Below are 21,813 nucleotides of genomic sequence, written 5' to 3' on the forward strand. Positions count from 1 at the left end.
TCCCGTAAATAATAAGCCTCATATGTTCGCATTATAAAAAAAATGTAAATTGTACAATGTGACAATACAAATCTGCTGTGAATGGCGCTGGTTTCATTCTATCCTTGGCCAGTACACTCGGGAGAAATTGGGCATCAAAAGTTGCAGAGCATTTCATCATTTAATTTAATATTAAACTGTCAGTTTTGGCCTAAATGAAATTATTTTCCCAAAAAATTCTAAAGTTTCTAAATCGCAGGCCCATATTGTTTTAACCCATGTGAAACACTTAAAGGGTTAATAGACTCAATAGAAGTTGGTTTTCATATACGTTGAGGCGTGAAGTTACTATTATTTAGGCCTTTCAAAGTCACTTGGAAGCTGAGTTGTCCCTTAAAATGTGAGTTTTGGGGATTTTCATGAAAAAGAGAAAAATCGCACCTTAAGTTCTGCGCCTCATAACATCCTAGAAAAATGAGAGGATGCATAAAATATCATCTCAACATAAAGCAGACATTCGATAAATGTTAATTATCAAGCTTTTTGGGTAGTTTTACTTCCTGTCTGGAAAGCAGAACATTTCAAACTAGGAAAATGAAGAATTTTTACAAAATTTTACAACTAACATGAAGTACAATGCGTCACGAGAAAACGTTCTCAAAATCACCTGGATATGTTAAAGCGTTCCGAAGTTATATCCAATTGTGACACAGGGCAGATTTGAAAAATCGAGTCTGGTCATTAAGTTGATAACTAGTGTCGGTGATAAGGGGTTAAAGCAAAAAAGGTGGAATATTATTGAAAGGCCGAGTCAGTCAACCTAGTTGAGAATGCATTTCACTTTTTAAAGACTAGACTTCAGATGGGTAGGCAACAAACAATCAGCAACTGAAAACTGCAGTAGCAAAGGCCTGGCAGAGAATAAATTGGAGGAAATACTGCAATGTCTGGAGTTCAAAACTTCAGGCAGTCATTGCCAACAAAGGGTTTTCAACCAAGTTGAAATAAACAATTTTCATTTTAAGAATGACTCGTCACCACACTTATATCATAAGAATATTTTATATGTCCTGATTTATTCTAAAAAACTATAAATGAAGTAAAAAGCACATAAAAATCATGTATACACTCACCGGCCACTTTATTAGGTACACCATGCTAGTAACGGGTTGGACCCCCTTTTGCCTTCAGAACTGCCTCAATTCTTTGTGGCATAGATTCAACAAGGTGCTGGAAGCATTCCTCAGAGATTTTGGTCCATATTGACATGATGGCATCACACAGTTGCCGCAGATTTGTCGGCTGCACATCCATGATGCGAATCTCCCGTTCCACCACATCCCAAAGATGCTCTATTGGATTGAGATCTGGTGACTGTGGAGGCCATTTGAGTACAGTGAACTCATTGTCATGTTCAAGAAACCAGTCTGAGATGATTCCAGCTTTATGACATGGCGCATTATCCTGCTGAAAGTAGCCATCAGATGTTACAGGGTACATTGTGGTCATAAAGGGATGGACATGGTCAGCAACAATACTCAGGTAGGCTGTGGCGTTGCAACGATGCTCAATTGGTACCAAGGGGCCCAAAGAGTGCCAAGAAAATATTCCCCACACCATGACACCACCACCACCAGCCTGAACCGTTGATACAAGGCAGGATGGATCCATGCTTTCATGTTGTTGACGCCAAATTCTGACCCTACCATCCGAATGTCGCAGCAGAAATCGAGACTCATCAGACCAGGCAACGTTTTTCCAATCTTCTACTGTCCAATTTCGATGAGCTTGTGCAAATTGTAGCCTCAGTTTCCTGTTCTTAGCTGAAAGGAGTGGCACCCGGTGTGGTCTTCTGCTGCTGTAGCCCATCTGCCTCAAAGTTCGACGTACTGTGCGTTCAGAGATGCTCTTCTGCCTACCTTGGTTGTAACGGGTGGCGATTTGAGTCACTGTTGCCTTTCTATCAGCTCGAACCAGTCTGCCCATTCTCCTCTGACCTCTGGCATCAACAAGGCATTTCCGCCCACAGAACTGCCGCTCACTGGATGTTTTTTCTTTTTCGGACCATTCCCTGTAAACCCTAGAGATGGTTGTGCGTGAAAATCCCAGTAGATCAGCAGTTTCTGAAATACTCAGACCAGCCCTTCTGGCACCAACAACCATGCCACGTTCAAAGGCATCAAATCACCTTTCTTCCCCATACTGATGCTCGGTTTGAACTACAGGAGATTGTCTTGACCATGTCTACATGCCTAAATGCACTGAGTTGCCGCCATGTGATTGGCTGATTAGAAATTAAGTGTTAACGAGCAGTTGGACAGGTGTACCTAATAAAGTGGCCGGTGAATGTATATAAAACATTAGATCCGATCTAATACATCTAATGCAAAACTATTATGAAAATACTAACATTTCAGTTTATCATGCATATAGTTCACTGTTTGCTCAAAAAAGAAATCCAGTATTGCATTCTGTTTAGGATTCAATTTAAAATGAGAATGATGGCCCTCCTCTCAGTGCTCCCTGGCCAAATTGGAGCTCAAAAGAAGGACATACTACGTTTTTGTTTGATTGCAGCCAGGGCGGTAATACCGCGCCACTGGCGGTCCACCACATGTCCCTCCCTTGCTGAATGGGCCACAGAAATGTCTCACCTGTTCCGCATGGAGGAATTAGCTATCTTAACACCTGAGAGCCATGAAAAGTTTCTTCAAGTTTGGTCCCCCTGGATGAGTTTTAGGGATTCTCAGGACTTCAAGGCCCTCTTTGAAGAACAGGCCCCAGGATAGACTGCCCTAGAGCTCCTATAGCTGCATTTATACATAGCCTCTCTGCGGAGAACGGGGAACCCCTTGATGCTTCTCTCTCCACTATACGAAACATGCCCCACAGGATCCCTCTCTCCCTCCCCCCCCTGCATATTTTATCCCTTTTGTATCTGTTCATGTATTTGTCTTGTCGAGTTTTGTGTTTTAGTCTTATTAATATGCTCATTCCAGGAGCGCTGTTCCCTACAACTTAGGAAACTAAACTGTTACAATACACGGAACGGAGTAGGCAGACATGTTATCAGGGATGGGAAGGCAACGGTCAAATGATGGGTACTCTTCAGAGTTTAAATGCAGAAACCGCTCCCTTCTCCATCTGGAAGGGCATTATACTCATCCGGGACCTCACAGGGGACATTAGGTGTGACCTGGATATATGCTTATGTTTACCACACATTGTAAGTTTTGCATTAATTAATGTAGGCTTTTGCCTAATGTTATGTGAGTTCTTGTTTAACAATGTTCAATAAAATGATTCAACATAAAATGAGAATGATATAGATAGACACTGCTGAAGAACAGTGTTTTTTCATGATATGTACTTCACCCTAGTGGTATATTTTGGTTGAAATGTTTTGCATTTAATGGTAAAAAAATTTAACATTTGGTGAAAATGTTATGATAATCACACAGTTAGTTCAACCTCCCAAATTGGTAGCTAACTAACATTAACCATATGTCATCTCATATTTATAGGGGTTTAAAAGTTATATTTATTAGAAACTCCCCACAAAGTACCACATTTTTAAATTGCACCCCTAAAACTATTCAAAACAGCCCTTGTCAAAGGAGTTTGCACATGAAAGATAGTTCGCAAATTATAATTCCCTAGTGATGTTTACACACTTAAGATAATTTTTAACCCCATACATTACAATTTTACTTAGTTTTATTGCTGTTTTAGCTCCTATCACTCTCTAGGCTGTTCAGTGTAAAATTCCAGGGACTATCGCCAGGGACTCTAATAATAATCTTTATTTATATAGTGCCATCAATTTCCATAGCACTGTACAAATCATAGGGGACATATACAAATATAATATTACATTAAAGAGTACAAACATTCATATGGAACAATAGGGGTGAGGGCCCGGCTCGCAAGAGCTTAAATTCTATGAGGATGAAGGGGGTGACACAAGAGGTAAAAGAGCTTGTAAATAGTCCAGCCATTATTAATAAGAGATTCATATAAAGTAATTTAATAAATAAAAAATTTTGCTGCTTGAATCAGCATTTAGCCGCAATCTTATATACAAGGACCAAGGTGAAAGTGACTGCAGAGAAGCCTAGAGCTTGGTATATATCTGGTGGTTGCCGGTTAAGCAATGGGATGAGGTCATAGGATAGATTAGTAAAGAGAGAGTTGACATTTCATGCAGTTAGCAAGTATGATAGGCCTACCTAGAAATATGGGTTTTAAGAGCATGTTTGAAACTTTGTAGGGTGGGTATTGGTCTGAGAGTCTGGGGAAGGGTATTCCAGAGAATTGGTGCAGCTCAGGAGAAGTCCTGGAGACGTGAATGAAAGGTTCGAATTAAGGTAGAGATTGTTTTAATATCACTGGAATATTGAGGAGCACAGTTTGGGGGATAGACTGAGATTAGAGAAGAGAGATAGGGAGGTGCAGCATTATGCAGAGTTTTGTGGATGAGGGTTATTATTTTAATCTGAAATCGAAAGGAGACAGGCAGCCAATGCAGTGACTGGCACAGACTGGAGGAATCTGTGTAGCGTTTTGTCTGAAAAACGAGCCTGGCTGCTACATTAAGAATAGATTGTAGAGAAGAGAGTTTAGTGAGAGGAAGACAGATTAGTAGGGAGTTAAAGTAGTCTAGTTGAGAGTGATTCATAGCAACAATTAGCATTTTAGAAGTTTCAGTTGCGGGCCTGCTGCCTCTTTGTTATAGTGATTCCACAGACCGAGATTGAGAGGTCAGGGTTGGGTTGATTAGTAGGTGGAAAGATAAGGAGTTCAAGAAGAGAGAGACATGATGTTAGAGACAGTAGAGAGACATTCACTAGTCTTCTGGATTAAGGCATGGTGAAGTTACATGCAGAAGTATATAGAAGAGAGAGATCCAGAAAAGGATTCAGAGAGATAGGAAGAAAACCAAGAGAGTACAGTATCCTGTAGGCCAATGGAGCGAAGCATCCTGAGGAGAAGCTGGTGGTCCACAGTATTGAATGCTGCCGATAGATCCAGGAGAATGAGGAGAGAATAGTCACCTTTGGATTCAGCAGTGAGGAGATCATTGGAGACTTTAGCAAGTGCAGTTCCGGTGGAGTGCATAGAGTGGAAACCAGATTGTAGGGGGTCAAGGAGGAAGTTAGCCGAGAGCGGGTAAGTTGAGAATAGACCAGGCATTTCAAGAGTTTGGAGATGAAAGGGAGATTAGAAACTAGTCTGTAGTTAGTAGCACTGGATGGGTCCAGGGAAAGTTTTTTAGTAATGGGGTAACAACCGCATGCTTGAAAGAAGAGGGGACGACACCAGAAGAGAGAGAGAGGTTGAAGATTTTATTGAGGTGAGAAGTGATTTCTGGGGAGAGAGACTGGACGAGATGTGAGGGGGTCACTGATAAAGGAAGTCGGACGAGCAGAGGTGATTGGCTCAAAGGAAGGAAGCGAACAGGGTGAAGTAGCGGAGGGAAGGGGATTAGTGGAGTTAGTGGATTGAGAAATTACTTCATGGCGATTGCAATTAATTTTATCTTTAAAGTAGGTGGCCAGATCTTCAGTCTCAAGGTCTGTGACAAGTGGTTGCACCTTTGGTGTTAGTAGGGAGTGAAGAGTATTTTGGGATTGTTAGAGGGAGAGGATATTAGATTACAACAGAAGAATGGAGCACAGCCTGCCACAGAGGAATCATGGGTGTTGAGCACAAATTCAGCCAAGAGGAACACTGGTGACACTGGCACAAACTGATGACACCACTGGACTGGAGCCCTGGAAGGCACAGCAGGGAGCGTATTGGAACGCTGGAGACAGGAGACATGGAGACGTCTGGAAGCGCTGGAGGAACACGGAGACGTCTGGAAATGCTGGAGGAGCAGGAGCGTCTGGAAACGCTGTTAGGCAATCACTTCAACATGAACCGCTGTAGGAAGCGAGATGTGGAAACCTTGGAAGTTCCTAGAATGCTGTAACAATGCTGAAGATCCGGCCAGGAAGGAAGGAGGGGCTGGATCATAAAGGGTGAGCCGGATTAGACAGCGCCAATCAGGAGGACGCTGGCCCTTTAAATTTTGAGAAGTCCGCGTGTGCGCCCTAGCAGCAGGAGTCAGGAGAAGTAAGTGTGAGCAGGGGGACGGGGACAGACATACAGCGGAGCATGGGTACTCCCGCGATCCGCGACAAGGATCGCGGGAGTAACAGTGACAGCAACACTAGGATGGCCTGCCAATCTGGAGTCATGACATTCATGTAACAGCTGACTCCACAGGGCCGTCAATCCCCTAGGAATCAGAATCTCCAACTGAGTATAAAGGGCTGCCATGATAACTCACCTTTTCAGTACAAATTCAGATCCTAGTGCACTAGCACCCTAATGCCCAATTTGATGGCTAATAACTCTCAATCGCCAATGTCATCGTTGAATTCAGCTGGACAAAACTTTTTTGAGAAGAAGGCAAACGGATGCAGTTGACCCTCCTTCTCCTGTGACAGTACTGAACCCACTCCCACAATAACCTCAACAACGAAGGGCAACTCCTCATCTGGTTGAATGAGCCCTGGAGCTGAACCTAGTTTTCAGAGTTTCAAAAGCCCTCACTGCTTTCAAAGGTCACTGATTGAGATCAGTTCCCTTCTTAGTCAAATCAGTTATAGGTTTAGAAAGCACAGAAAAATTATTGATGGATTTCCTATAATAATTGTCGAAGCCCAGAACCCTTTGTAATGCTAAGGTCTAAGGCCTTGGCCATTCCAACACAGCTTTGATCTTCTCTGGGTTCATCTTGAACCCCTCAGATGACCAAACATACCCCAGCTTAGGATGATTAGTCCTGTCTGGACATTGCAGACAACTCTGTGTAATGTGTTTATGAACTGCAAGCAGCATGCAATCCAGCTTTCCCAAGGTCCTGTAATTGTTTTTTCAGCAAAACCACTCAGCTCAGGGATTAAACAAGATATGCTTCTGCATCAGTATAGCTACAGCATTATGAAGGTATGTTTAGGTTCATAATGCATGAAATCAAATGGTAAATTTGCTTTAAGTATTTTCAGTCTCTGTTGTTTAATTAAAAACAGCCCCCCTTATGTAGAAATAGCCCCCCCCCCTAGTTTAATGAATCTAGTTAAAAAATGTAGCCTGCAAAAAAAAATACTTACCTTTGGTCTCCCCCGCTGTGGCTCTTCTGCCTACAGTGTCTTCAGTGAAGTCATCGCACCGACCTGTGTCATACAGAGAGATGTAGGCTGACGTGTCAGTGCTGTGCCACTCTGCACATTATTTGAATTAGTGTCTTAAATACACTGATGCAAATATTTTTTTTTATAGTACAGACTTGCCAGCTTTTGGCAAGTCCATCTGCCACTGTGGCAGATGAGGCCCTGGGCAGCAAAATATCTGAATGCTATGGAGGCAGCATATTCTCAAATTTCAATCCCCTAGTCATTTTACAATTTGAATCCCTTACTTTACAATTTTACTCAGTATTATTGCTGTTTTAGCTCCTATAACTCAGTGAGGGCCAGTGTAAAATTCCGTAGTGTGGGCAGGGACTCTCTAAGCAGACACATTATGATCACTATAGTGCTGTGAGATGCTGTGTGCTGACAATGTGCTTAGATTATCAGGGACCAGGTTTATATACACTTTCATTTAGCTTCTAAACATTCACTAGTATCTGACACATATAAAAAGAGAGATGACATGATGAGATTCATGATATGCATATTACACATAACATTTTCAGCTTTGCTATCACAGCTATAACATACACTGTGAGCTCTGCTGAACCTCCCTCCCACTCCCCTGGATAAAGATCTTGTCTCTCTGTAGCTTGTAGCTTTACTATACTCAGGCTGTTTGCTATCAAGATGCCTCTGTGTTGGAATGCAAGCGTGGTGTGCAGAGAGCAGCTCAGTGCTGATTCAGACAGGAAAACTATGGGGCTCATTTACTAAGACCCAAATCGCTATTTTTCGTTGTGTTTCCCTGAATTGCCCCGGGTTTTTGGCACAGGTGATGGGATTGTGGCGCATCGGCGCCGGCATGCATGTGGCGGAAATCGGGGGGGGCGTGGCTGTCGGAAAACCTGACGGATTCGGAAAAACTGCGGAATTTAAAAAAAAAGGGTCACTTGAAACACGCTTACCTGCACCACTAATAGCATAGTGAACTCTGGTGCAGCGCAGCAGCGACACCTGGTGGACATCGGGGCACCGAGTGAATCGCCGGAAGACCCGCATCCTCGACTGAGAACGTGCTGCTGGATCGCGACAGGACCAGGTAAGTAAATGTGCCCCTATATGTCTTCCCAACCCTCAAGTCAGAAGATTAACGGTCGGATCCTGGGACAACCAAAATTGTATACGCCATGAATGATAGAGACAGGTTAGAATTTATCTGTGAAATTTTTATTAATCTGTTATTTTTGTTAATAACAGTGAAAAAGAGAATGTGTTTTTTTGTTATCTTAAGTATATTTAAGAATCTAGTCTTCATGGGAATACCCTTTTAAAGCTCAGGCAGCAAAAAAGGCTAGAACAATGAGATTAGCGTGCATACATGGGAATTGCCGAGAGTCAGCTTATGTCACCAGCTGTCACCAAGGAGGAGGTGGGCAGAAACACTGAACAGAGGTTTGAATAATTAGCAGATGGCTGTGCCAGAAGGGCTTCTGTGAAGTAGCCAGGAGCCCCTGACTCTCATTTGCATCATTTTAAAAGATGTTTTTCTCAAAAACTAAGCTACTAGAATCAGATGAAAGAATGGATCCTATTGCAGGAGTCAAATGCCAGAATGTTAGTGTACTTATTTTAACAGAACTGCATCCATGTGGTCAATTTGCTTTAATTAAAATCCTAAAAATAAAAGTAAACTGAAGTGTCAGACAGTACATAGCGAACATTATCATTAATGTATATTAAAAGGATATTAAGTCTTTTCACTATTAAGTATTTAATTAGTGAAAAGTTACATAATCTCAGTCTGTTAGTAAAGCTTTTCATGGAATGTTCTTCATAAGTTGACTGCATAATTAATTCATCATGACACTGTTTCCAAGGCAACAAGTAGAATGAATGAGAGGAAAAGGCATAATTTCTACCTGTTTTGTTTGAAACTTCGGAGTTTAGTTAATAGATGTAACAAGGTAGATCCATTGTCAGAAAGCATCAAATAAAAATCCAAAGCTACTGCTCTGACATCAAAAGCTTCTTAATAAGTCCAGAGCTGCTCTCCAGTGACAGGTGCTAAAAGTGGAGAACATGCCACAGGTAATTGGAGTGATGATATACACTACATCCAGAGCTCCTGCTGTGTAGAGACCTGGCATAATATCCTAGAGTCAGCTTTATTATCCTCTTCTCATAGATATTTATATATATATATATATATATATATATATATAAATATATATATATATATATTCCACTTCAGATCTGCCAGTCAAGGTATTCAGCAGACAGAGAAACTATACTCAGCATACTCATTTGTGTATCATATTTTCATCAAGATGAAGAAACTCTACATAGAAATGGGAGGAAATACTTACCCTTATGCTTATTTAATTCCATTGGCAGGGGCGTAGTGATCGCGGGTGCGACCGGGATCAGGCTCTGAAGATAGAATGGGCACATATCTGCCAGACGGCAAATGCTGGCCCGATTACAGAGAAACATGGTCAAGTATATGTGTGTCTTAAGACGTGTCTCTGTCTGCAATGCTGCAGTGCAGGGCCGGCTAGCTGCTGAAGATTATATAGAAAAGGGCGGGGGCTGGCTGCTGGAGATTATATAGAAGGGGGGTTGCTGAACATTTTATAGAAAGGGGGGGACTGATTGCTAGACATTTTATAGGAGGGAGGACTGGCTGCTGGACATTGTATAGAAGGGTGGACTGACTGATGGACAATATATACAAGGTGGGCTGGCTGCTGAACACTATATTAATTAAGAAGTGGCTACATAACTTGTATTGACTCGGGTCTGCTGACTACATGTGGATTGGTGAGGAGGTGCTGCTCTGCTACTTTAATGACGGTTGCAGTGCTACATTTGACTGCTTTGCCAGTTATTAATACTGTGTTGTTGCTGGTGCTGTATATAGATTAATGAGGTGCTGGTGGTGTGCACAAATTAATATGAGGATGTTGTTGCTCTATGAAGCTTAGCAGGTGCCATATATAAATTAGGATGTAATATTAATCCAGGTGACATTACACTGTAAGTAACTGTTGTATTCTCTGCTACGAACCTTGCAGACGGCATATACCAATAACTCCCTCCCTCCCTCATTTTATGACGCTACTATAATTGTTATCCTAAAGCCTGGAGAGGGCCCCCTGAAGTGTGGGTCTTATAGGCCCATATCTCTCTTAAATTCAGATTAGAAGCTGCTTGCCAAGGTTCTGGCGCATCGCCTGAACTCTGTAATTCCATGTCTGATCCACACGGACCAATCAGGTTTTATTCCCGGACGTAACACCTCTGATAACCCTAGAAGAGCACAGATAATAATGCAGGTGGGTGAGGTGAGAGGACTGAGCCTTGGCCTCACTAGACGTGGCCAAGGCCTTTGAATCCATGGAATGGCCTTTCCTAATATCAGTAGTAGCCAAGTTCAGAAAGGGCCCTGCCTTTATCAAATGGGTCTCACTGCTGTAGGCAGCACTCCGCGGCACAGTAGCACTGAACAGTCAGAGCTCTTCCTACTTTCCTCTTCAACGTGGCACCCATCAGGAGTGCCCTCTGTCGACCCCTTTTGTTTGATCTGGCTGTCGAGCTATTAGCCCTATGTATTAGAGCAGATTCGCAATGCAAAGGGGTTAAAGTTTCAGAGACAGAAGATCGCCTTGCATTATATGTGTTTTCTTGTTATTCCTGTTATGTGTTATTCCGGTTTCTGTCCAACTCGGAATCATCACTCCCCAGAGCAATTCAACTCATAGACATTTTTGGCTCATACTCCGGGTTGTGGATCAACTGGAGAAAATCTCACCTCATGTATTTAGATGCTTCTAGACCCAACTCTGACCAAGTTATATGCAATCTAAAAGCCACTGACAGTTTCCGATATCTAGGTGTGATATTGACTAGAACCCCCGAAATTTTGCCAATGTTGAACTCTTACTGACTCTTTTTAGGGAAAAGCTCAAGTTATGGTCTTCAGTGCCACTATCTGTGTCCGGGAGAATAAATTTGATTAAGATGGTTGTCCAGCCAAAGTGCCTCTACATCCTACTACACGTCTTTGTGCCGGTACCATGCACCTTTTTGACACACTAGACTCTTTATTCATTTCTTTTATACGGGGTTTCTCATGTTCCAAACTACAACTAGCAAAACTACAGTGCCCCAGATCTGGCAGGCATGGTGATGCCAAATATCTTTTTTTACTACCTGTCAGGCCAACTTAAGTACCTAAGGGAATGGCTATCTCCCCTAACCCCACTGGTCCAGAATGTTATCTAGCCATATATTAGGGTGTACACTCCCTCTGGCAGATTCTCCAAGGCAATTCCTCTTGGCGGGCAGTGAGGGTGGTGACCCAACCGTTGGTATTATATCTGAAACTTCACTATCGAACAAAGCCTACCTTAGCCCAGTTACCCCAACTGCAGGACACCCAAATTTGGAGGACAGTAGGGGTGTGTGTCTTAAGTGATCTTTATGAAGATAATATCCTTTTGTCTTTTGAGCAGCTCAGGGAAAAACATGATATACCTCACCACCGATTCTATAGTTATCTACAATTGCGGCATACCCTCACTTCACAATTTCTTGAACCCCGTCTTCCCATCTCAGATTACCCGCTCATTGGAGTCATCCGTTCTCAGGGCCCAAGGGCACTGGTCTCCATTATCTACTCCCACCTAATACGAGCTAAAGCAGAGGCAACACCTTTTCCTTCAATCAGTAGATGGAGGGAACTGATACCCATCCTAGACGATGACAGAGAGGCAGATCTCCTATGTTCCTATGTCAAGCTATCTCACTCCACTACGATTATTCATGATGCACCCCATCCCTTACCCTGAATGCCATAGTTGCCGTTATGCCCCTGCTGCATTCTGGCACATTATATGGGAATGACCTGTGCTACAATCATTCTGGTCAGAAGTAGTCGGTTTACTCTCCTCAGTACTCCAACTGACAGTCCCGCCACGACCGGAGGTATGCCTCTTCGCACTATTAGATGAGGAAATATGGCCCAAATATGTTAAAATATTCTTTACATTCACCCTCTTTTTGGCGAGGAAAGCTTTAGTCCATTAAGTGGTTGAACCCAAGACCCCCAACACTAGGTATGTGAAAAGGGATTGTTAATAACATAATTCCATATGAAAAAGTGGTGTATAAGAATAGGAAGCCCCCAGAAAGGTTCAGGACTTGTGGTGCTCATCTGACCTAACTGCCTATGCGTCTAATGACCTAACTAATGCCATTCAAGCTTTATCTTAACCCCCTGGGTTGTGGTTTTGTGACCACTGAGTCCAAATGAGCGGATATTTTAAAGTTCCACAGAAAAGGTGTTATGCGTGGGATCTCCATAACTCCATAATTCTGATTGTGGAGCAGCATTTTTTTAAATATTATCTCTGTATGTATTCTATTGCTACAATAAAATGAGTTTAAAAAAAAGGAACTGTTTGTATTTTTAGGGGTGCAGTTTTGCTGCATGGAGCTGAAGATATCTGGATATCTGAGTGTAATCTGAAACTGATAGAGACAAACTGTCATCCAGGAAATGACAGGCCTCCGCAGAGGTAGAAGGACAAAGCAACAACTAAGTAAGTGATGTCTTTATCTGACTTATAACAACTTTGGTGTGCAATACATTTTTTGGCACTATATAGTAATGTGCAGTATATTCCCAGCTGGTATATAGTTATGTGGTGTATATTTTAGTTTCCTTATACATGGTATATGTGGGTCTGCTGTGTATTTGTATGTGTTTAGTATATATGGTGTGTGTGTGTAGAGCAAATGTATTTAGTGTTGTGTTTAGATATGAGTGTAATGTATATATAGTGTATGTGTGCACATGTCTGTGGGGTATATATATATTATATATATGTGTATTTTGAAGTAAAATGTAAGGGCTTGGGGCCAGTAGCATGGCTTAAGGAATATGGGGCCCTGATGATAAGTTTGCACCGGGTCCCACTGGTGACTTGTTACGCCACTGCCCATTGGGTCTGTCCAGGAGAGGTACTTCTGCAATAACGGAGGACTTTTCTTTCCTACACCTGCTTATGGCTTTGCTGTCCTGATAATATTAATCCAAGTGTGGGGTCAACCTTGACCTGTCCTTATGGACCTGTATGTTATAAAATATTGTAATTCTTTTCTACAACCTCCTAGTTTATTCTTTAAGTAGTTCTTTAAGGGTATTACTTGATTAATCTACAGTTTTCTAGGGCATATCCCCTACGAAGAGCGGATATATATATATAATAGTATAATAGAATAATATTATATAGTTAATAATTTTACTTTCCACCATTTTCTTTTCTCTTTTCTTTTTTTCTATTAATGTAATTATAAAGCATTGCCATATTGAGCATGCAGATAGTATATATAGAACAGCATATGGCAGGCAATTAATATGAAACAGAAAAAATCCTGCTTATTGAAGCCTACTTTGTAAGTGAAGCCATTCTTCCATGTATTTGGGAATTACTGATTTATGTCTTAGATGGAGCAACATTTTGACTCGGGAATGATTGACTTAAGTCGACATTCAAATATTTCTGCCTTGTTTGAACCGATCAATCCAAGCTGGTTGTAACCATTCATTTGAAATTAATTTCTTTAAAAATGAACAGAGTTAGGCTATGTTTACATGGCACTTGGCAGTTTTATATGGGTATTTTGGTGCTTAAAACATATTTGTGTTACACATTTATATACACATTAAATATGTCTGGAAGTAGATTTTCATGGATTTTGAAATGTGAATCATTGTTCTTATTTGTGAACTATTTGAAGATGATTTTACACCAAAGACCCCAAAAAGGCAGAAAATTGCCTTAAAATGTACTAAAATCTTTAATAATTGTGGCACAAGTCATTTCAATTGCAAATGACTCCAGTTTTCTGGTGTAGACAAATTGATACATCTCCCCCATTGCATTTAATATATTAGAAATAAAGATTTAATGTTATTATTTTCATTATTATTATTGTCGCTCTAAGTAATCCAATTTGCCAATGAAGTTAGGATGATGCTAAAGCCCTGGGTGCTACAGCTCTGCATAATGCTTTGACCTTTTTACAGATCAGATCCCCCGCGCCGCTTACCGGGTTATCCGATGCACTTCTGGGCAGCTCCGAGGACTGCCAAGTGCTGCCCGGTCTCCCTGGCAATCAGACCCGGAAGCATGCCAGACAGATTACACTGCTCTACAATAAAATAGTATTGTAGAGCAGTGTATTGAACTTGAACCAGCAATCAGAGCATCACTGGTTCAAGTTCAAGTAAGTATAACTAAAAAAAAAAACTGAACACTGCACATTAGAATAAATTAAAAAAAACACTTAATAAAGTATAAAAAACACAAAAACACAAAAAACCCCCGCATATTTGGTATTGCCGCGTCCGTAACAATCAATAAAACTTAATCAATAAAAATTAATAAAACAGATCATTTTTAATTAATACCCTATAAAAAATGCTCTAAAAAGTGATTTAAAAAATGTTATGCACTCTAAAATAGGCCCACTCAAAAGAACAAAACTTCTCACAAAAAAGCCCTTAACCAGATTTGTCAGCCGAAAAATAAAAAAGTTATGCATATGAAAATATGGTGATGCAAAAATGAACAAGATTTTTTCCAAATTAGTTTTTATTCAGTACAATCCTTTTCGCAAAAAAATAAGCCCTTAAACAGATATGTGAGGCGAAAAATAAAAAAATTATGCATATGAAAGACGGTGATGCTAAAATTAACATTTTTGCCAAATTACTTTTTATTCAGTAAAAATGGGAAAAAATAAAAAATCTATATAAATGAGGTCTTTTCGTAATCATGGTGAACCATAGAATAAAAATAATATACTATTTTTATGGTATGGTTAACGACCAAAAAAAAAAACATAAAACTTTTCCTAAAAATTTATGATTTTCATTTCCTCCACCAACAAAGAGTTAATAAAATCTCACCAATTAGCTATAGATGCCCCAAAATTACCTACCAGAAAAGTGCATCTCATGTGGCAAAAGAAATAAGCCCCTATAGGTCCACAATAAAAAAACAAAAAAATTATAGCCTGTACAATGTGACATAGCAAATCTGCTCTGGATGGCGCCTCCTTCACTTCTATGCCCGGCCGTGCGCCCATACAGCATCTTACCTCCACATATAGAGTATCGGTGTACTTGGGAGAAATTGGGTATCAAACTTTGTGGAGCCTTTTTTCATTTAATCCATTGTAAATGTTTAATTTACCACCCAAAATGAGTGTATTGTGAAAAAATATTACAATTTGCAGACTGCACCTCCATTTTGTTTTAACCCCTAAAAAACACCTAAAGGGTTAACAAACTTCTTAAAAGTGTTTTTTCATACGTTGAGGGGTGTAGTTTCCAGAATGGGGTAATTTATGAGTCTAGCTATTATTTAGGCCTCTCAGTGTCAATTAGAAGTTGAGCAGGTTCATCTAAATACGGGTTCTGGTGATTTTACACAAAATGTGAAAAATGATACCTAAATTCTGAGCCTTATAACATTCTAGTAAAATATGTGGAATCTTAAAAAACTATGCCAACATAAAGCAGACATTTGGGAAATGTAAGTTATGAATTAATTTGGGTGCTATGACTATCTGCATCAAAAGTAGAGAATTTAGAACATTGAAAATAAAGAATTCATCCAAATTTTTAAACTAATTTGAAGAACAATGTGTCACGAGAAAACAATCTCAAAATCCCCTGGATATCTTATAGCGTCCCAAAGCTATAAGCACTTATAGTGACACAGGCCAGATTTGAAAAATGGGGCCGCGTCCTTAAGGCCAAAAGAGGCAGAGTCCCCTAGGGCAGTGATGGCGAACCTTTTAGAGCCTCAGTGCCCGAACTTCAACCAAAAGCCACGTATTTATTGCAAAGTGCCAGCACAGCAATTTAAGCAGTAATTTATTTCTCCTTGTTCATTGACAACTTTCAATTCTTCAGCCTCCTAAAGACACCAACCCAGTTGAAAGGAGGAGGGCAAATTCATCTCTTATTGTAGGAAGATTCTGCAGGCAGATTCTTTGAGTCCTGTCTGGTGAACTTCATTCTGGGGTGATGGCCTGGGTGCCCACAGAGAGGGCTCCGAGTGCCGCCTCCGGCACCCGTGCCATAGGTTCGCCACCACTGCCCTAGGGGATAATTATTTGCGGAAACTGGACAACCCCTTTAAATAGATTTTCCAGGTTCAAAATATTGTTGACCTATCCACAGGATAGTTCATTGATATCAAATTGGTCTGGAGTTTTATATTTAACACCAGAGGTATTGCTAGGGTCTTTTGATCTAAGCCCCATATGTTTATAGGCAGGTTCAGATTATCTGTAGACTTGTACCCTGCTGATTGTAAGCCTGTAGCTGTAAACAGCCCTTCAACTCAAGGGCATTCCTCAGCACTTTCCACAGATTGTGACACAGGGCCCACCCCTGGCTCCTGGGCCTCCTGTACACTTCTTATAATCAGCATTGAAGTGCATACCTCCCAACTATCCTGGATTTGGCAGGACAGTCCCAGGTTGTTGGGACAATGTCCCGAATATGCATGCAGTGTCCCGATCTAGCTGGTGTTGTCCTTCCTCCGAGTCCTGCCTCCATCCTGGTTATGATACAGGGAAGCCAGGAGGCTGTTGCAGCATCCTCCTAATATATACAGACTAGGCACCTCCCCCATTACCTCCGCTAGGAGGCAGAGCCCTCCCTGTCCTCATACTGCCATGGCCCCCAGGTTTGTTTTATCACTGGCCAAGCACAGGATGCAGCCACATACCGGGAGCTCCAGTGTTTCTCTGAGTATGGATGGAGGTCTTGGTGCAGGCTGCAACTCACCAGCTATGCTACCACTTCTACCCCTCCATGTACTAGCAGCAGGTCTCTGCCCTCCTTCTTCCTGCCTCTTCCTCACTGAACTTTGGGAAAAAAGAGGAGATTCAGCAGAGCCGGGAGTGTACAGCTGTTGCATTGTGATGTCAAGTACTCTGTGGCTGTTGTATGTGTATGCAGGCAGCAGTTAAAGTGTTAAATATTTAACTTTTTCACATAGACCCTCTGCCCCATCCCCAATCCCCCCCCCCCCAGTGCTCTGCTATTCTGCTAGTCTGGTTTTATTTTACCAGATGTGACTTACCCCTTAAGAACACAGCCCTTTTTCATTTCTGCGGTTCCATTTTTCACTCCCCACTTTCAAAATTCCATAACTTTTTAGCGGTATGAGGGCCTGTTTTCTGCATAAGATTAGTCCCCGTGACATATCATCCTCCCAGGGCGGATCACTAGTATTATCATAGCCCCGCCTTGAGGGTGTGTAACTCCCAGCCACGTCATTGATGGGAATATCCTACTGCTAGCTAGCAACTAGTTCCTAGACGTGGGAGGGACCGCATCGGCTACATTGTAGCTTGATGTAGACACCGTCCAACCAATGAAAGAGCCTGGATTGCAGCCCGCCCCGGACATGACTCAAATGATGGGTGGCGTTAACAGTTTATATACTCAGTCATTTGCTGCTTGCGCTGCGGCCGGTAACAATGCCATGGGGGGAAATGCTGCTGGTGTGATGTAAAATAATGTCACACTTAAAAAACAAATTACAGCACCTTTGAGGACGCATCTAAACACAACTTAAGATGCAGAAATGTGTTAAGTGTGACTAAGAGTACTAAGTTAACTGAGACAGTACTTATTTCCTGTTCTAGTGGCAGGAAACTAAGTGTGTTCCATTAGACTTTAGCTACAATTGGCTCGTTAGTCGGGACAGTATACAAACCAAGTATTATACCCACTGCCCTGTCTATGGACCACTATTATCAATCCATTTACCGGCCAACGCCTTAATGTTGTGATATCTAATCCATAGCTTTTAAGTAAAAATTAATAAAGTTGATTTAGTTTTACACGTTTCAAGTCAAGCAGACATAATTAATTTTCTGCATAACAAATTGTACTTCCTAGTGACAGTATTAATGCTTCAGTATTCCATGCCGTGTACTGGGAAGCTGGAAAAAAGTTCCAAATGCGGCATTTGGGCGCTATTTCCCATTATGGGGTTCACCAACGGGAATAACCGTTTTTAGATATAGATAGATCGGGACTTTTGGGATGTGACAATAACATAATTATGATTTTTATTGTTACTTTATATTTATATCAGTTTTAGGGAAAGGAGGGGGCTGATTTGAACTCTCCGGGTTTTTTTAAACTATTTTTTAGACCCCCTATGGGGTCTATACACTAACCTTAGGTTATCTAGTTTACCATATACTGCTATGCTACAGTATAGTAGTATATGGGGATTTTGAACATGATTTGTCACAATGTGCCACTGCCAAAGGGATCAAAAGGCAGTATAGTCCCTGAATTGGTAGGATTGAAAACGTCATCATAAGTCACAAAAAAAGACACCACCCACAGCTCTGTACACTGAAGTATGAAAAAGTTATTTGCATCAGAAGATGGAAAAATTAAGAATTTTTTGGAACTGGAGGTTTTCATTTTTGTTAAATGTATGAAAACATTATAAAACCTATATAAATTTGGAATTTTTTTTTTCAGCTTCCCAGTACACAGCATAGAATAATGAATAATGTGGCTGAGAAGTAAAATTTCTCAGCTCTATAGAAGGAAAATTGAAAAAGTTTCAAATTTTTAAAGGTGGAGCAAAAACAGGACGAAAAAAGCTGCATCCTTAAGGGGTTAATGACAAAGTTATGACCATGAAATCGACAACAGTCTCAGAACTGTGGATAGAATGGAAGAAGAGTATACTAAAATCCCACCAGACCAGTGTAAGAGACTAGTGATTTCCTGTGGCCACAGAAGTGCTGAAGTAATTTACCGTTCACTCATTACAGATTGGTGACTTTTATAACCTTCAGAAAATGTTATCTTCTTCCTCTGTGCTACATTCATTGCTGTTCCCTTACTATGATCATCATATTTTCCCAAAATAAAGGTTTTATCTTCTTATACTTTGGTCCTTTTGTAAAACACTGTTCTAGTGGTATGGTGTACCCCTTACAAAAATCCTTCAAATGTTGATCAAGGATATCACATTATTTCTGAAAAAAATTAAGATCCATTATGCCTTCTCCACCAGAGCACAAGCCTCCGCCAGTCCATATTTACAAAAATGCTGGAGCCGGACTGTCGGAATCGGGACTGTAACACGAGTGTTCAAAATGCACTCTGTTGTTCCCTGCATTGTTCAAGTCTAATCTCCAGTGTACATATGTATTACATTTTTCAATATTTGGTATGTTATTATTAACAATGGACACATTGAGGGACTGTGAATTGTTTAGCTTGTTTGTTGTATCTAAAGACACAAATAATGCATTCATCATATATACTTATTTTTTATGCAAATTAACTACGAAAAATCCACATAAAAGAATATAAAGCAAGCAAAACCTCACCTGTATGCTAATAAAAGTAGTGTACTGATGTGCTTTCACCACCAAATATGTCGCTTCTATGTCTATAATGCCCAAAAACATATATTTCCACCATCTCCTCTTCAAAATCGCCAGTAAGTTTTCTTCCCCTAAAATTGAACACAAATTTACTAATTAAAACAACAATGGTTAGAAATCTTCTAAATTAGAACAGTGGATTGATTAATTTAATATATTAGAAAGCCATCATGTAATAGATTTACCAAAACCCCACCCCTCTGCCGTGGAAGATATATCAAGAGAATGCAAGCAGGCAGCACAGAGAGAAAAAGGGGATTCAATCTGTATGGGTGCCAACTACGTTGGTCTGACCCAAGACCCAGGCTCATAATGGAGAAAGTAGCAGCACTCCGTCTTCCAGTTCAGAATATTTTTATTCACATGTGGATACAAAGCTATGTTTCGGCTAACGCAATGTAGCCTGAATGGCTACATTGAGTTAGCCGAAACGTAGCTTTGTATCCACATGTGAATAAAAATATCCTGAACTGGAAGACTTTCTGGTCTCCTAATGTATATGGCAGGCAGCCGTCCTGGTGGACCTTTATATGGCAGGTCCTGTCTGCCGTAGAAAACCACTATAGGTTATAATATGCGCAGGCGTTCCTGCCTCGCACCAGCCCACACAGCCAACTGGAATGGTCCTCTTGCCAAGGAGGTGGTATAAGGGGGTAAATAACTACAATTCCTGGGAGGAATAGAGATTATTTTAAGGCTTGCAGAAACTGCTTTATGTCAAGTTACGTTATATTTACTGAATAATGTATTTGAAAAGTTCTCTGCCTTAAATCTCCAGAAAGGCTGATAGAGAAGGTGCCTTGAGTTTCGGATTCATTTCCACTAAATTCCCCCAAAATGTGCAAATCTGCATGTGGCCGCTTAATACTTTCAGAAGTGATTCCGCTCTAGTAACTGCAATGAGATGTGGCTGGAAGCTCATGCAAAAAAAAAAGAAGTATCAGTCTGTTTCTACTATTGAAAATATTTGGAAGAAAATAATAGAGGGCTGGGGTAGTTCATAGTGGATTTTCAGAAGGAAAGCCCCCTCTGAATCCACTAAAAAGTGAATATAGCATTAAGTGAAATGGTTGAAACTGCAGGAGAGTTTGAGATGCCCAATTTTACAGCTGACTACAGATCATATCTTCACATCACTTCTGGTGCTTTTTTCTCTCTACCATTAAAATTCAGTATCACACGGTGAAAAGAGGGCTATTTATAGTACACGCTGAAGCACTAGGAAATTAGATGAGACATTTTCTTGTAAATTGATAGAAGTTGCTCCTGTCTAAATCTGCTTTTACTGTGTGTAGAAACCAGCATCCTCAAGACTGATGTATCTCAATGACAACTCATTTCTACAATAAAATACCTGTCATTTCAAAGGAAATATGAAGTAAAAAAAAAGAAAAGGTTACTGTAAAACAAAAGGTAAACTTCAAATGTATGATGAATATAAAATACGGTATGTGCTGAGCTTTTTCTTATATCTACCCATTAATTAAACCCCCAAAACTTTCATATTATGAACATTATTTGCATTTTATCTTCAAGGACAATATACTAGAGTGCTCTACCCCAGAACAATTAGGTTTATTCCCAATATATTAACTAATGAACAATAAACTAATATATACCGTAGCAATGAACAAAATTTGTGAGTGTACCCATACACTGCCCCAACATATACATGTTATCTCATTGAAAAAGCACTACAACATACTTCTTCTATTTTTGTACTTTGGCGAAATTAGCAAGCTCTGCACTCCAAAATTCTGAACTCTTAAGCAAAATAAGGCATTTTCAACATTTAGAATTTTTACACTCCAATGTGGTTTAGAAAATGCAGATCCTTGTCCCATTTAGCCAGATTTAAAGACAGTTGAAATTGTCTCAATCTCACAACAGTAAGGAAATAGCATAGAAACTGTTGATATGATTGTAGACATCAGTTTAGGCTTAAAGGGGTTGTCCAGAAAATGGAAAACATGGTTGCTGTCTTAAAAAAAACAAACAGTATTGCAACTCGGCTACATAGGGATCAATTGAGCTGTGTTGCAATGATGGCATAAGTCATGGTCAGGTGTTTCGCTGCTATTTTCAACCTCTGGATAATATTTTTAAATGGATTTTCTTTTATAAAATTATTCATAAT

At 40.5% G+C, this 21,813-nt stretch overlaps 1 protein-coding gene and 1 long non-coding RNA gene across 2 annotated transcripts in view; one reads left to right on the top strand and one right to left on the bottom strand.

Moving 5' to 3' along the window:
* SLC35F1 (solute carrier family 35 member F1) overlaps window positions 1-21,813 on the bottom strand; it is a 230,881-nt gene that overhangs the window by 43,362 nt on the left and 165,706 nt on the right. The window contains exon 3 of the mRNA XM_072141700.1: window positions 19,620-19,747. Coding sequence (XP_071997801.1) covers window positions 19,620-19,747 — 128 coding nt within the window. The remainder of the gene's footprint in view (window positions 1-19,619; window positions 19,748-21,813) is intronic.
* Window positions 9,030-21,083, top strand: LOC140121720 (uncharacterized). Its single transcript, XR_011854167.1, has 3 exons — window positions 9,030-9,251; window positions 12,638-12,766; window positions 20,972-21,083. It is a non-coding gene; the product is annotated as an uncharacterized lncRNA (long non-coding RNA).

This window comes from Engystomops pustulosus, chromosome 3 (assembly GCF_040894005.1).
Source record: "Engystomops pustulosus chromosome 3, aEngPut4.maternal, whole genome shotgun sequence".
NCBI classification, from domain to species: domain Eukaryota; kingdom Metazoa; phylum Chordata; class Amphibia; order Anura; family Leptodactylidae; genus Engystomops; species Engystomops pustulosus.